The following is a 16,353-nucleotide window of genomic DNA, read 5'->3' on the forward strand; positions in this document are numbered from 1 at the left end:
TTTGCTCCTCAGTGCACAGCGCCCTCTGCTGTCCATATTCCTTCATTAATATATCCTTTTTGCTGCACTCTTATCCACCCTCATATTCACTTGGGAGAGGTGGGCTTTCAGAGCGCCAATAACATTTTAATGGATTCATTTAAAACAATATTTCCCATTACAAACCCTAGATATGAGCTGCACTTTGTGTGAAAGATCTTTTTGGGGCAGGTGCAATGTAACCACACATCAAGACAATATCATCTTTCATGTGAGAATGACAACAGAAATCCATAAAACTTGCCCGGATGCATTTTTGCTCTTAGAAATAGCGCTAAATGCAACAGAACAAGAGTAATGGCCGCCCGCTAAATGTGCTCTTGGCTAGGATTTTTCCCCAATTTACTCCCGGCGTTTAGTGCTATTTTATTAGCGCAAAATGCACCCTTGTATCCAAAATGGATGTGAGGATGCAGTTTTTGTGCTGCAAAATAGTGCTAAGTACGCAGAGCACAATTAGTACTCACACCCACTGAATGTGCTCCTACGGTATGATTTTTAATCCCAAACTACGCAAGCAGGAGTAATTCCATAATAATCAGTTCTTTTGAGTCAAACAATAACACGGAATTACTGAAATTCCTCTGATTACTCTGGTGAATTGTAATTTTGCCAAAGCCTAGTTTTTAGTGGAACAGAAAGGTCAATTGTAGATGCTTTGTGCAGATTTGACTTCTCCAAATGTCAGAGGTTGTTGTGTGATGTCTCCATATTCATTGATGTCTTTGATTGTGATTTGTGATCCCGAGGGTTGGATGGTTTTCAAGGGTAAATGGTAGACCAAGGTTCATTCTATATGATTTGGACTTGTACCAGTTTGTGTAATTTGCCTAATTGTAATAGCTCTTCAAAAACCCAAGAATTATTTTAAATTGGGCTTTTACAATGATGAGTGCCTTCCTTCCCTGTGCTCTTCCGATACCCAACCCTCAGAGTAAGAAGGATGGACGTCTGGTGCTATTGTTGTTGTGGTTTCTATCCTAGATCCCGACTGGACCGTTGCGGCAAAGGTGCAACTGCTCCACACTGTGCTGACCTTCCGCTACAGCATTAATGCCTCAGCATCCTTCAGTGCTACAACCTGCAGGAAGAGCCAGGACGGGCAATGTCACCAAGCTGGGCCCGTTTACACCATCTCTTCGGTAAGCGAGGAGGAGAGTTTGCAAATTGAAGGAATTGCCTCAAGAGAAGGGGGTTGAGAGAGTGATGTAGACAAGAAAAATATCTGCATCGCCTACTTGGTGTGCAGAAGTCAAATGTTACATGCATAGTAGTACAGACTCCTTTTATAGAGCACCAAGCAATTTGTACGCAATGTTGATTATATCGAGAGGTAGGCATGTCTGTTGATGATCAGGGGAATGATGAATGAGTCAGAATGTCTGAAGGGTTCTTACCACTGGCGTAACGTAAACTGAGGGTGCCTTCCTGCAAGGAACGTGAAGGGGCCCCCTCCGAGCTCAATCAAGAGCTCTCCGACAAGAGTGCTGTGCTGAAGGGGCCCCCCCGCACCGTGGGGGCTGAGGGGGCCTGTGTGAAGCCCCTGGTTCTTACAGATGTAGCAGAACCATACTCAAACTTTCCAGTGAGCCCTGCTTCTCTAGTAGCTCTGTAGTCCTCTTGACACACAACTCATTCAGGAATTCTCTCTCTTTTGTTATGGGTTTTTGTGTCATTAATGACTTGCCATGTTTGGCTTTTGACTCCAACTACATAATAATTCTGTATTTTATGTGTTGAGAGCTGGTTAGCTCTTACTGGTTGCATGTCGGACCTCCTTCTGAAGCCTTTAAGGGTCTACAGTCCTAAGATATTGAAATGGATATGTTTTCACACTCATTTGACCTACTCATTTCTAGATTCCTGTTATCTGAAGTTGCAAACCGTCTGTTGAGTCAATAAAAACCAGAAATCTTGATGTATTCTATGGTCATCTCTAGTTGCCTGGAGAAAGGAAGTTTGAGATGCAGTGCAGTTGTATCACTTGAGCTTACCTTTTTTGAATGTTGAAAATGAAGAATTTGCAAGTTGGCTGTTGTGTACTGTCCAAAAATAAATTAGGGTGTGCAAATTCTTTTGAAGATATTGGGCGGTATTGAGCATGAATAATAAAGGCTGCCTGCTTGTATGAGTCCTCATTAATCTTAATTTGGGCTGGGATATAGCCATATTTTGTACTCCAGCCTTATTTCACCATCTGTGTAACTAAGTAACTTGTATCATGTACAGCACTATCAAATACAGAAGTTGTCATATTTTTCAAAACATTTGTGGCCAAAACTCTTGTTTGAAATTCTAACTTTCTTTTTTAATAGGCAAATAGTTTGAGCCCAGAGAAGATGAAGTTGATTCTGCCCTTTCAGTTTCTTGAAAGTTGCGTGTTGGTAAGTCCATCCTCAGGGCCAAAGCTTGGTCAGTAAGATTGGGGGGGGGGGGTGAGCTTCTGATTTTCCAACAATCAGGCAGGCATATAATGTTTAAATACATTATACAAAAAGTAGGGCACATGAGCAGGGCTAAAGGGGCAGTGGAAAGGGAGAGGAATGCAGATGAAAGAGAAAGAGAGAAAACACAATATTTTGTGAAATAACCAATATTTTTGGGGACTTTCAAAACAGAGAGGGGGAGAGTGTTTGTGCATTTTTGTCTGTGTGCATGTACAATTTCCTAGTCAAATCCAACTGACATCTCACAATACACAAGTAAACGTTCCTGAAATCAACTATTTATCACAAGATTCATTTATTAGGCAGTATTAACACCCAAAACACCCCTCTGAAGCTACACCCCTGTCCATCATTTACCATATCTCCAACTTCCACACACTTCATTGCACTCCACAATGCATTTCATCGAGTCCCATCGCTGGCAAGGTTTTCTAATGTTCCCAATGTGATGTGGAAACTGTCTCTCAGACTTAGAACTTTAAATACATTTGTCATTAATTCAGGGCTACGATGTCCAATTCTTACCTAAAATTGGCAATCTCAGACAGTTCCTAATGTTTTCAAACGTCAGTTTGTGATACTAGTGATGGGTGGAATTAAAGTTTTGCATGTAGAATTGTGTAAAGTTTAGATAATTTAGCTTGGAGTAAAGTGTGCCACAAAGACCTCTCTCTGAGAGATTTTACCCCTGTCTTTTACAAACATCATGACATTTTCATATTAGTGAAACTTACAAAAAAAATCGAGAAGTTGGCAGAATAAGTGACACAAGATCTGTTAATGAGTTTAGGGTAAGGTTCACCTTAGAGCAAATTATGAATCTGGAGTGTAGTACTTAACGTCTCAGAAAACAAAACGAAATAAAGTTTATGCATTAAGTCTCTCCTGAATAAAGAGGTTCTCCAGCTTCTTAAGACATTGTGGGCTCTTTGTTGTGTGCTATTTATATTTTAAGATCCCAGTCCCCAAAAAGTAGTAATAATATGGGTTGTCTGTTTTTATTAACTCACTTTTTGGGGTGGTGGGTATAGGTTCACAAAAATTCCCAGAGATTTTTTCATACTTCTATGCATATATTGTATCGTGGAGTTTTTTCTTTTGCTAAGATTGTCTAAAAACGAATAAACTATTTTACAAGTTAACAAAAATCAATAAATTTGACATGCTCAATCTCATGAGAAAGATTCAACTACGAGACTTACGGGAATGTTTACTGTGTGGGCTGTATTGTGACTTTTTGCGCTTTTCCATATAACAATTTAATTCATTGTTTATTTAGTTTCTAGACAGGGTTTTGTTTTGTTTATAGATTAATATATTTCTAGGGTACATGCCTTTGTTGAGTGGAGATGTTTTACATGTGGAACAGTAATGGGCACTAACATAGCTCTCATTTGTGCTACCTCTTTTAACATGTCCAGGTTTGGCGGTCAGATGTCCGTTTTGCAGCGAGAGAGGTCATCTGTCCAGACGGTGAGTATTGCATTGGTTATAGAGAGGTATTTTTAGTCAGCCCAGAACGTCCTCCTTTATTGTGTACAGGGGTGAGTTAGGGGGTTCATTTGGGTGGAATACACTGTAGGTTGTACTTAGAATTCAGAGCAGTCACACTACACTCTCCAAATAGCTTTGTTGATATCGGAGGTCTATTGGTTGAAAGGGAAAGTTCTGGAAATGCTTGGGAGGACCTGAGAGAGGGCCTGGGTCCGCTAGTATTTCAGATTTTGTGGCCTTTGTGGAAGTCTCCGTCATTGAAAGAGGCCGGTCTGTGTCTGTGAGATACCACCTCAATAATGCAGAGGAAGAGCCATTACAACAGGATGGAGACTATCTCAGGTGACTGACTCTGCCCCAGGTGTACAGGCCTTACACAAGGTCTGGCCACCCAGGACCTTTCTTCAGTTTGGTGTAGACGAGCCTGCCTAAAGTTACTACAATTCATGTTGATGTAAAATGTTTTTAGTCAGACAGATTGAAAGGTGCCAATGTAGTTGATACTAGGGGGGGCAGAATTTGCGTAGTCCCGCTACGCAAAACTCAGCGAAATGGTAAAAAATCTCCGCGAGCAGGTAGAAATTTCGCGAACACGTGGAATTGCTTGTTCACAATGCTTTTTTCCTGTTCGCGAATGCTGTTTGCATGCTCGGAGGGAAATATCTCGCGATCATGCATTTTGAGAACGCGAACAAGCAAAGAATTCCGCCAAACGCAGAATTTTGGGCAATTCCGCGTTCTCAGCGGAACGTGAAATTACCCAACTTCTGCAAATTCCGCGAGCGGAACAGAATGAACCGCCCAGGCCTAGTTGATACCCTGATGCTGGATATTTTATAACTAACATTGGGTGAGTTTAGTAAGTAAGATCCTACTCTATCCAAGTATAGAACAGGCTGGCCAGCCCAATTTGATTGGGTGAGCAAAGACAAAGGGCATATCGAAAGGTCAGACAGCAAAGTTGCTTGTAGGAATCCTAACTTTACTACTACTAAATGCCTTCTGTGAATACCAAAAGTAGTAAGTTTAGGATTTTGTCTCAGTGTAGTAGTAGTAGAGTTATGAATCCTAACTTCACTATTACTAAATGCCTTCTGTGAATACCAAAAATAGTAAGTTTAGGATTTTTGTCTCAGATTAGTTCTGTGAATAGGCCCCACAGAGAGCACCACCATGTGGTAGACTGTCATAAATAAGTGCCAGAGGTTACAAATAATGCCTTGGCTAAGCACCGGAAAACACCAGAACAAATTAAGCACTGCCTGCAAGGTAATTCACCATTAAAACAAGACTCTTTTTTCTAACTTACATTCGGTTTTAAGAAGCATATCAATTCAAAACGACTCAATTCAGAAGGGAAAAGCTTAATTGCTTCCTAGACCCTCACAGAAGATGTGGGAATGCGCCCTGTTGGCTGGGACCCCGACCTGCCTCACGACTCTTCCAGTGACTTTCACATTGTTCTGCCATGACTCGTGGTTTTCTCTGTGTTGGTCGTGCTTTGTTTCTTGGCATGAAGATTATTTGTGCTCCTATCATGTATCGCTCAAGTTTCCCTTAATAAAAAAGTTTTCAAATTAAAAGAAAACATTCAGTATTAACGAATGGTTTGCTTAATCTGCAATGACTTAAAAGTAACAAAAAGATTGAAGTGTTATATTAGAACAAGAACTTCACTCTCCAAGTAGGATGAAATTGTTCATTAGTGTTTACGTTCTCTATTATTTTTAGTTTAAAACTCTTCTGGCTTATAAACAGTACCTGTCAGACATTGCTAAGCTCTGTATACTGGACAGTCACCTCTAATATCTAAAAAATGTGAGTGCGGGACAAAGGTGTGCCCATTCCCGCCCATAAAAAAACGTTTTTAAAGAAGAATCTTGTCAAAAAAACATTTGTGAGAAAATTCTCTTACTAAAAAATAGGGTTTCATGAGTATTGTGTTCCACCAAACGTCCTTGTGCGTGATATTTTTCTTCCTGCAATAAACAAACTGAAATAAAATCTTCCCAAATTCTTTAAACTTCATGAGGTTGACGGAAGCCGAAAAAAATGCCAGAATGTTTCAGGAGGAGAGTGAGTGGGCTAAAAGGACGATTTGCGATCTAGGGCTAATGGCTAGAGATAGTTAACCACTTCTCAGTCGCTTCTCAAGATTAAGATGATCCTGTCTAGTCCTATTCTCAAGAGGCGGGGGGGTGAAGTCTGACTCAGAGACGGTAGAGTTCAGTGGTGATGGGGCCTTTCCCAGTCAGAGCATTAGACCTTGTAGGATCACTCTTTGATAATTTCATCAGGATAAATGTGTTATGACACCTTGGGCCATATGTAGGAAGCCCAATACCGGTCGGTAACGGCCGATTTTCGGTAAAAATCACGTTACCGACCGGTATTCAGGCTTTTGGTATGTAGGGGGGACATTTCAGGATTCGGTAATTTACCGAATCGGTAAAATGACTGAATCGGTAATTTTACCGATTCGGTAAATACCGAATCCTGAAATGAGATGTAGGGGGAGTGTGTGGGTGTAGTGTGGATTCGTTATTTACCACCAACTAAAAGTTGGTGGTAAATGACGAATGTCTTAGAAAAAACATTATTTGGCCCTTAGAAGTGTGCAATGTGGCAGACATACATGCCCTTAGGGCATGTATGTGTGCCACATGTGCACACATGCAGGAATCAGGGGTGCAACAGGGTGTCACTGTGACACCCTGCCACCCTTGATTGTGCTCCCCCCATTACCGAATCGGTATTTACCGAATCGGTAATGGTAACTGGCTTCCCATTGATTCCTATGGGCCTCCTGGCCCATAGGAATCAATGGGAAGCCAGTTACCATTACCGAATCGGTAAATACCGATTCTTAATTACCGACCAATACCGAATCGGAAATTTTTACCGACTAATTACCTACATAGCATTTACCACTTCATAAATACCGAATCGGTAAAATTTGGTATTTATGAAGTGGTAAATGTTAGGCTACCTACATAAGGCCCCTTGTGTGGTATGACCTCAGGAGATGAAAAGTCACACACTTCAGAGTGGTCTGAATAAGGGATAACTTGGGGCTTTGGAGCAATCAGTCCGGATGGCCTCACATTTCCTCTTTCTAAGCACATTTCCTTGTACTGCTCTGTTCGGATTAGACACTGTTTGCGCCTGATATCAGATTTACCCAAAAAGTCAGAATGAGGGTCTAAATGTCAAGGCCGGGACTCGGCATACATATCGCCAAAAGCCGCCGATAACGCCTCAACATAGACCTTATCTTGCATTGTATTACTGAGAACTCTTAGATGGTCTAAGATTAATGGACATCATCTTAGTCATGTGAAGAAGATTTTCTTTTTTTTAATTATTTAACGATAGAAATTCATAATCTGGTCTTAATTGTCATGTACTTTTTTTCTCTTTTCTAACCTTTATGGACAAATTTGTGATGAGTTTTTTGTAGAATATTTTCTTGTATTGTTCTGTGTATGTGACACAATTTTACTAAAATACTTTTGATTGATTGAGTTAATGTGACAGCTGATTGGATAAGGGCTTCCACCTCAAGAATGAGGGCCTCCACCTCAAGAATGAAGGTGCTCTCAGGTGGCGGTGGTGGTTTGGTGAGAGTAACTGATGGAGAATCTTGTTGTCTTTCTCTGTGTTTTCCAGTTTCCCGCCATCGGATCGGTCTCATTGCGGTTGGCCTGTTGGCGGTGGCTCTATTGACAATTGTTCTCATCATCCTTACCTACCTCACAATCCAGAAAGCAAAAAAGGGTACGTATGATTTGTTTCTGTTGCTTTATAGATAGATATATGAGTATGTGGTATTTGTATAGCACAAACCTAGCCGAAGGGTAGCAGAGCCCGCCCTTCAGAGGGTCAAAGGCATAGACACTGCATTGAGTGATAGAAGGAGAGATGGGTTCCAAGAGTGAAAGGAGAGGAGTTGGCCTAACGGCTAGGGCGGTCGACCTCAAATCTGGAGAACCGGGTTCGAGTCTCGTCAAGGACGTGCAACATCCTGTGATTCTGGGCAAATCACTTAATCTCCCCGTGCCTAACCAAAATGAATGTGTCCTCATGTAACACAACTGGTGCTCGTGTAAAGCGCTCTGATACCCGATACATTCGGGTCAGGTTCGCGCTATATAAAACTCTGTTAAAAAAAAGAAAAGAGCATCTTCTGCATCACACGTAGAGGAGAACGGAATCACGCAACTGATTGTTTTGGGATGAACGTGTGCAGCATTGGTGCCAGTCTGAAAAAGCAGATTGAGGCTTGAATTGTCATGGGCTAGTCTCAACGGCAAGGCTTCCCATTTCCTGCTCAAAATCCAAGATGGAAACTAGATGAGGCACAGGGAAGCAGACTGATGAAAGCTAGAGGACAAAGAACTGCAGAAAGGAAAAACCTCGAGTGCTCCGCCATCTCAAGAAATGAGACCCAGTGGAGGCAGAACATCCATCCAGGAGCTGCACTGAAGATCCTGGAGCCGAGATCAAGATCCAGCAACCGTCTGTCCACAAGTGAGAGCAACACACATGCACAGGCAAGCAAAGCTGCACCACACCTTGAGGAACAGGCAGTCTCCACTTATATAGCAATGTGACACATTAACCTGGAAATGGAGGCTCAAAACAGGAAGATCTTCCTTCCATATTAGCTTTGGAAGTGTGTTGAAAAATGGAAAATGTGGGAAAAAACTCTTGGAACCGCTAAAGCAAGAAAAAACAGTTTCCTTAAGGTACTCATGGCAATGTCGAACGAAGGTTCCTTTGCATCGACCAACATTGTGATGCTGAGGTCAGAAAAGAGTTGTTACACTTAGTAACAATTACTTTTTGCCTTTGATGAGGCTAGAATTGTCACTCAGTCTTGTATATCTGGAAGAGACCCGAGCCTCTGTACACCTCTAAGAGGGCCTGGCCGGCTGTTCATCGTGGTCTGGAAGGTAGACTCGGACATAGAGAGAGGTTGTTCTATAGCCATGAGACCACCTCAGTGGTGGAGTGGAAGCTCAAGCAGTACTTACCTGAGGAGCTGGGCCCAGGAGATGGTGAAGGCACCTGCATCATTCTACAGATCTTTCCATCATCATCTTTCCTTCTACAACTACTCGCTGCCCCCACGACCTCCCACCTCACAAGCGCTCTTCTTCTCTGCTCTTCACAACTCTCTCTATCGTGACAGTGAAACGAGTGAACATGTACACCTGGGCGAACTGAGATTAAGCTGCCTTTGCAGCCCCTCCTCTCGCCATTGCCCCATTGACACCTTATTGGAAGAGTGCGCACACTATGTCAGGCGATGTCAGGGAATTTAAAAAAAGTTGGCACTGCAGTTAGAGGAGAGTAGCTAAGGCATGGGGGCATCGCTCTAAGCAAGGGAGCAGAGGGTTTATACCCCATAAATAAAATATTTGATTAAACCAACTCAGGACAAGGCAGTAGCACCAGTGCTTGGGGACAAAACTCACCAGCGGGACAAGAAGGCAAGTTGCATGGCAGAGCTGTAAAGAAACATGAGGCCCCCCCCTTGAGAAATAAATGGAGGGGGCCCCCTCTCCCTGGCCCACCACCTAACAATTTTTCTGAGGGGGCCCCCGGTCACCACAGGAGCCATATGTTACACCACTGTAGCATGGCACCATGGAGAGGGACCGAGGGGCAATCCTGCTTGACTTCCAGATAGCAGCCGTGCTACAAGGCGGCACTGTCCACCTCCACTTCTCCTGACTGAGTTTCCATTCTTCCTTATGTTGCTGGAGAAGACCGGGAAATGTCAAAAGATGCCAAAAACAAAGGCACACAGATGGAGGATGAGAATTAGATATGGGAGCTGCAGAGAAATTAATACATCGCTGTGAGACCGTCAGCCTTGTGCGCACAGGGTGACTTACTTGCAGTGTATGGTCATACATTTCACAAAGACATGATCTCTTCATCCTGGGAATATTATACAAGTCATAAAAAAAGCAAAGTTGAGATGCAGCGCAAAGTGACACGGACAAATGACCAAGAAAGCACGCACAGTTGGACGGGCAGAGTCAAAGGACAGTGATTGAGTTTGGGGTGGGAGGCATAAGTAGTGCAGGAGGAAGCTTTGAAAAAGTTATGAAGATGGAGACATAAAGACAAACACATTCAGACAGACGCAACCCTCTCCAAAGGATAAGACAGTAGATCATACCAGAACCATCCACAATAAAGACTGGTGGGTCCCAAAAGCACACAGGTTCAGATAGGGTTGGGAGATTCACCTCTCCATTCTGGAAGAACCTTCTAGCACTAAGGATAGATCAGCTGATCACCATTATGCTGGTAAAGTGGTAGATTAAAAGATCCGGTGCTCCCCATGAAAGACCCTACATTAGGTAAACAGCTGACACAGAGACAACACTCTACAGCCCACCCACCATCCCTGACTCTCAAGACGGCCGAAAGACCTGGGTAATGGTGTACATTGCACTGTAATAAAACACCTAACACAAAATCATCGTATTATCTGCATTGTCAAAACACAAAACCATCATTTATTCTAACACTGGTCAGGCTATGTGCAAAAGACATTTGATATTAACATGACTGAAGAGAACAATCAATATCCTATTACAAATGTGTATATACATTGATTTTCGCCTCTCTGCTTCAGAACTAATTGCAACTCACTGTCCCTAAAAGCATAAATTGTGCAATGTTTGGTGACTACTTTGGTTGTTTCTTACTCCATTGTGTCTTCTCCACAGCTCCTCTCTGGCACCGCACCATCCTGTTGGTTTATTCGCCCGATTCAGAGCAGTACAAGATCGCTATTTGCGCCTTTGCCGACTTACTGCGGACCAGCCTGGGCTGCAATGTTATCCTGGATCTCTGGGAAGTGGGCCGCGTTGCCCAGATGGGCATCCTGCCATGGCTGTACAGCAAGAGAGAACTAGTGGAAAGGGAGAAGGGGAAGGTCATTTTTGTGTGGACGCACTATAGCAGCAAAGTCTACGAAGCATGGCGAAGCCAAACCACGAGCAGCAGTTACGGAGGAGATCCTCACAACCTCTTTGGGGCGGCGATGTCCTGCCTCCAGCGCGACATGAAGGAACTCACCAGCAAGAAGAAGCTGCGGGACTATATCTTGGTGTATTTCGATGGGTTCTGTGAAAAGCAGGACATCCCGCAGTCCTTGATGAGGATTCCTCACTATCGGCTCCTTAAGGACCTGCAAGGCCTTGAGAATGAACTACAGAACACGGCCCTGAGCGGATCATGCTGGATAAGGGCAGTGGCTAAGATCCTTGTACGGAAGCTAGTAAAGTCAGAAAAAAGTGCCAGCTTGCAAGGGTGGCTGGAGCTCTGTCGACTGCAGCAGACGTGCAGCTATGGGTGGCCCAAAGAGATGCCTCAGACAAAGATGGAGACAACGATTTATTAAAGTCATAAGGCTACTTGGTCACCAATCCGTAACACAGCTTCTAAGAGCTGTCTACAAGGCACATCTGTAGCGGAATATGATCCTCTAGGCAGGGGTCACCTCCAAAACCATCATGTGTCAGTTTCCCACCTCCCTATCGATGCCCAGGAAATAGCTGGCTGATCCACCTTGGTGGATGGGTTACTCCGTAACAACTGGCAAGGATATCCTGTCTGACGAAATATAAATCTGATATTATCCTATGGGATTTAGATTTCGCGAATGGGATACCGGTCACCATTTTGAAAGAATAACCCGCCCACCGAAATGTAAATCGGGCCCTAAGATTTGACTTATTGGTAATTAAAACACTGCAGAATTTCTATTTGTGCAGACAAAGCATTTCATAGCTGGGAGATTTTTCACAACATCTCGACCCCAAGTTCTATCTGCTTGCCTTGTAGAGGTCACAACAGTTCTTCTAGGAGGCTAGGACTTCCTTACTTCACACGATGAATCACTTTCTTTGGATGTACACATTACACTATTATTGACAAGCGTGTTAACAGGGTCTTTGCCAGTCATGTCTAACCACCGCTCCTCCATCGTGAGACAATTGTGGACCTCACCTCTTACAACCAGAGCATTACTGAGAAGTAAAAGACGATTGCACTCCGGGATATTGAGTGCAGGAGTATCGTGGGACACTAATGCCGTAGACAGAATATCCAAAGGTAGGTGCAGATAAGGAAGTAGAGATTTACTATGCTTACCTCCACATCCACGTACCTTGGAGATATATATGTATATCTTCAAGGTACACAGTTGTGGAGTTAGGTATAGAAAATCTATAGATACTTCCCTTTGACTAATCATCCCCTTGATATCTTGACCACGATATAGTGTCCCACAATATCCTGGACTCCACCTTCAGGAGCCTTCACTCTGCAAGAAGGTGCCCTCAGGAAGACCGCTCTGGAAACGAATGTCCTCGATATATTTATGATTACGGCAGAATGTTAACAAACCGTGGGGCATATTATCAAGCACGGCGTTAACATTATCACCGCTATAGCGGCAGAAAACTGCAGCTAAAGCGGCGATAATGGGCTTGATAATATGCCGCAGAGGATTCCAATTGAAGCCCATGTTCCCACCAGAACATGGGCTTCTATGGGAATTCTCAGCGGCATATTATCAAGCCCATTATCGCCGCTTTAGCTGCAGTTTTCTGCCGCTATAGCGGTGATAATGTTAACGCTGTTTCTTGATAATATGCCCCCGTAGTAGTTAATGCACAACAAGGCACGCAACAGTAACTCATTGTTTTAACATTTTATTTTTATTCTCCCATCCCCAAAGTTGTATCTAGAGAACTTCCCAAAGATCATTGTTTTGCGTGTAGAAATTTGGTGACTATTATGTTATGTTACAGGAATTTATAAAAGCGCACATATACCCGGAGGTGTCTTGGCGCTAGACCCAACAGTGACCCGCTACAACCTTGCCCCTAGTGCTGAAAGAGCCAGGTTTTTAATTGCTTTCTAAAAATGGTCAAGGAACTGGCATTCCTGAGAAAAAAGGGAAGGGAATTCCACAGTTTAGATGCACCGTAATAAAAACTGCGTCCACCCCAATAGGCTTTGTGAATTCTAGGAACAGCCAGTATTCGTGCTCCCATAGACCGAAGCTGTCTGGTGGGTTGATACCATGTAAAATGATCCTGCAAAAAAGAAGGACCAATGCAATGTAAGGCTTTAAAAACAATGCACAAGGCTTTAAACTCGATACGCTGAGAGACGGGAAGCCAGTGAAGACTGCGGATTTCGTTAGAGACTGAGCAGTGTCTAGGGATATCCAGTATGAGACGAGCTGCTGAGTTCTGAATCATCTGGAGTTTCTGAAAAATGTGTGTCGTTCTCCTATGCGAGAGCATGGACGTGTGGGCTTTCAAACACCCGAACACACAAATGCTGCAACAGCTCTAAATATTTTCATCAGATACATCTGAGAATTGAAGTAAATTACTTGGACTACTGTAAAGTACAGTTACATAGGGCTCGGAGAGGTTTTAAGCAACGCCTCAATGATGGGCAAAGTTGGTCAGCTTTACAGTTTGTAGAGTTGGGAAGTTTTCAATGTTTACGTCCTTTGTTTAATAAAATGTGTAAAAGAATGTTTTTACAAACGTATCTTGACAAAGGGAGACACAAATGTTTTTTTCAGTTTATCTCCTGCAAATGTTCTTTCAGCAGATGTTTCACCTACTATTGTTTTGTAAATTGTATGAAGGCCACTGTGTTTCAAGAGCTTAAAGAAACAAAAAAAAAGAAGTGCTGGATATAAAGCCCTGAGAACTGTGCACACCTTTAGTAAAGTCAGAAGTACAGTCTAAATGAAATATTTCTAGAGTAACAATTGTCGTTACAAAGAAAGAAGTGACAGCCACTGAATGTGCATATGTATATTGTATATAAAAGTAGACGTACCTTTGAGATGTCATTGCCGTCCCATTCAACTCTTCGCCTGCTCCTTTCATGGTAAAGGCGATGTTTCTAGCGCTTCGATGTTCCTGGTTTCAAGGCACTGTGATGATTTAGGAACTATTGTCACTTAGGAGGTGGGACTTGCACATTTACTTGAGTGACCAAATGACAGATACAACACTTGACATTTCCGGACACCGCAAACTTGCTAGAATAAAACAGGAAAATTACCACAAATCACACACAGCCGTAATCAGCAAGACGTCATTATTGACAACTGCTCTCTGGGGCAGACACAAGAGCAAACACATTGAATGTATGTTTGAGATGCTGACATTTTACATCACACATAAGAGATGCATCAGTAGGAACAGCATAACATATGCCTGATACCCTGGACTTGCTTGGCCGCACCGTCCCTGCCTGTGTCCCCTTGACCCTTGATAGCCATTTCTCTAAGCAGTATGTGTGGGCAAATCAAGGTAGAGCCCCCCCTCCAACCACCCCATGCTTTATCTAGAGGGTCTGGACCACCAGCAGGTCAGCCCCCCCTCCAACCAGCCCCATGCTTTATCTAGAGGGTCTGGAACACCAGCAGGTCAGCCCTCCCTCCAACCAGCCTTGTGCCTCAACTCTTCTAGGGGGTCTGGAGCACTGGCAGATCAGTCCCCCTCTTAAGCAGTCTTGTGATCCGCCTCATCTAGAGGGTCTGGACCACCAGCAGGTTGGTCCACCCCCTCAACCAGGCCAATGCTCATCCTCAGCTAGAGGGTCTGGACCATGTCCCGTCAACAGCGGCTGCTCCTCTGCTATGATGTGTTTGCTTGACAGTTATGTGTCAAATTAAGCACTGGTCCAGCACGGGTATCTCAGTCCTGGACTAGTGCCAGGCTGTGCAGCCCTTGCACTTCCGAGGTCCCGGTCGATCCACGAGGAGGGGCCTTGTTCCTACTGGGGTCCTGATTTATCCACAAGACGGGAACCTTGTTCCTACTGGGTCCCGATTTATCCACGTGGAGGGAACCTTGTTCTACTGGGGTCCCGATTTATTCATGTGAAGGGAACCTTGTTCTACTGGGGTCCCGATTTATCCACAAGGAGGGAACCTTGTTCCTACTGGGGTCCCGATTTATCCACGTGGAGGGAACCTTCTTCCTACTGGCATCCTGGTCTATCCATGAGGAAGAGGCCATGCTCCTACAGGGGGGATTCCAGGAGCAGATCTTCTCTTTAGCTTACCCCCTCTGCTGGTCTTGGCATGGCTAGAGGCCGACATGGCTGCTGTGTAGGTAGCTCGCCTGAGAACTCTTCAGCCTCAGTCCGCTCACTGGAAAGTACAACTTAACCCTCTGGGGAAGCTTTGGGTCCTTACATACTCCACCCAGTAGCCCCTGTCCTTCAGGATCACATTTAAGAGATCACGGCAGTCAGTCAATGATACAAGACTGAGGGCCTGATTTAAAGTTTGGCAGGCACAGTTTACTCTTTTGGGAAGGTGGGGACATTAACTCTGCCATCCAGAAGGACCTTCACCCCCAAATATAGAGATGTATGCAGTCCACGGACATCTCTCTAAATTGACAGGAACCACTGTCATGGTTCTTAAGGCCCTGGTACGGGAGTGGTTCAGAGCCAGTGATGGCATCAACACAGAAGAGCTACAGAGACGGAGAAAGTAGATAGCGCAGATGTCCATTATTGGCCAAGTCTATCAATGACATCACAAGAATCATCAATGCCACTTCACCCAGGAGAAAGAAGACCCCTTCTGTGGTCATCATGGAAACTACACAAGGACACCTCCATCTTCTGAGGTCCGGCCGCCAATGCAGGCAGGTGCACTGGAGAGGAGGGTTTGTGGGGTTCTGCTGCCAGGGACTCTGTCTTTTCACTATGAGAGAGGGATGGAAAGTGAACAAAAAGGGAAGAGAGAGGAAGGGGGGCTTCTCAGCTGCTTCCTTGTAATGCACCTTCTGCTGACTCTGCCCAGTGCTCAATGCAAAAAGAACAATTGATGGACAGGATGCAGAACAATGTCATACATTCCCCCCAGTACAGAGATCCGGGCCTAAATCCATTGTTTATTTGCTCACCATGCCATTCCAGTTCAGACCCAGCCATATGCAAATCAGTCTTGACCCTGTGCCCCATGGGAACAGTCCAGCCCGAACTGCCAAGCCAGGTCCTCCCTGGACTGGAAACAAGCATCCTAGGACCGGTTTCGGGGTTTCACCCCTCTTCAGCCAGGATAGCTTGATTCCTGTGGCATGGAGAGCAAGGGACCCACGTCTGGGCATACCCTTCCCACTCCGGGTGACCAATGCAAAAACAACAATTGATGGACAGAATGCAGAACAATGTCATACATCCACCCCAGTGCAGAGATCTGGGCCTAAATCCATTGTTTTTTTGCTCACCATGCCATTCCAGTTCAGACCCAGCCATATGCAAATCAGTCTTGACCCTGCGCCCAATGGGAACA

General features: G+C 44.2%; 1 protein-coding gene across 3 annotated transcripts in view; it reads left to right on the forward strand.

Annotated features, from left to right (window-relative positions):
- IL17RE (interleukin 17 receptor E) overlaps positions 1-13,561 on the forward strand; it is a 147,987-nt gene extending 134,426 nt beyond the window's left edge. For all 3 annotated transcript variants that reach the window (XM_085624286.1, XM_085624287.1, XM_085624285.1), the window contains 5 exons: positions 1,024-1,181; positions 2,355-2,423; positions 3,908-3,959; positions 7,650-7,757; positions 10,730-13,561. In XM_085624286.1, coding sequence (XP_085480412.1) covers positions 1,024-1,181; positions 2,355-2,423; positions 3,908-3,959; positions 7,650-7,757; positions 10,730-11,406 — 1,064 coding nt within the window. In that variant the 3' untranslated portion in view covers positions 11,407-13,561. The remainder of the gene's footprint in view (positions 1-1,023; positions 1,182-2,354; positions 2,424-3,907; positions 3,960-7,649; positions 7,758-10,729) is intronic.
- The last annotated feature ends 2,792 nt before the right edge of the window (positions 13,562-16,353 follow it).

The sequence above is a fragment of the Triturus cristatus genome, chromosome 9 (assembly GCF_964204655.1).
Source record: "Triturus cristatus chromosome 9, aTriCri1.1, whole genome shotgun sequence".
Taxonomy (NCBI): domain Eukaryota; kingdom Metazoa; phylum Chordata; class Amphibia; order Caudata; family Salamandridae; genus Triturus; species Triturus cristatus.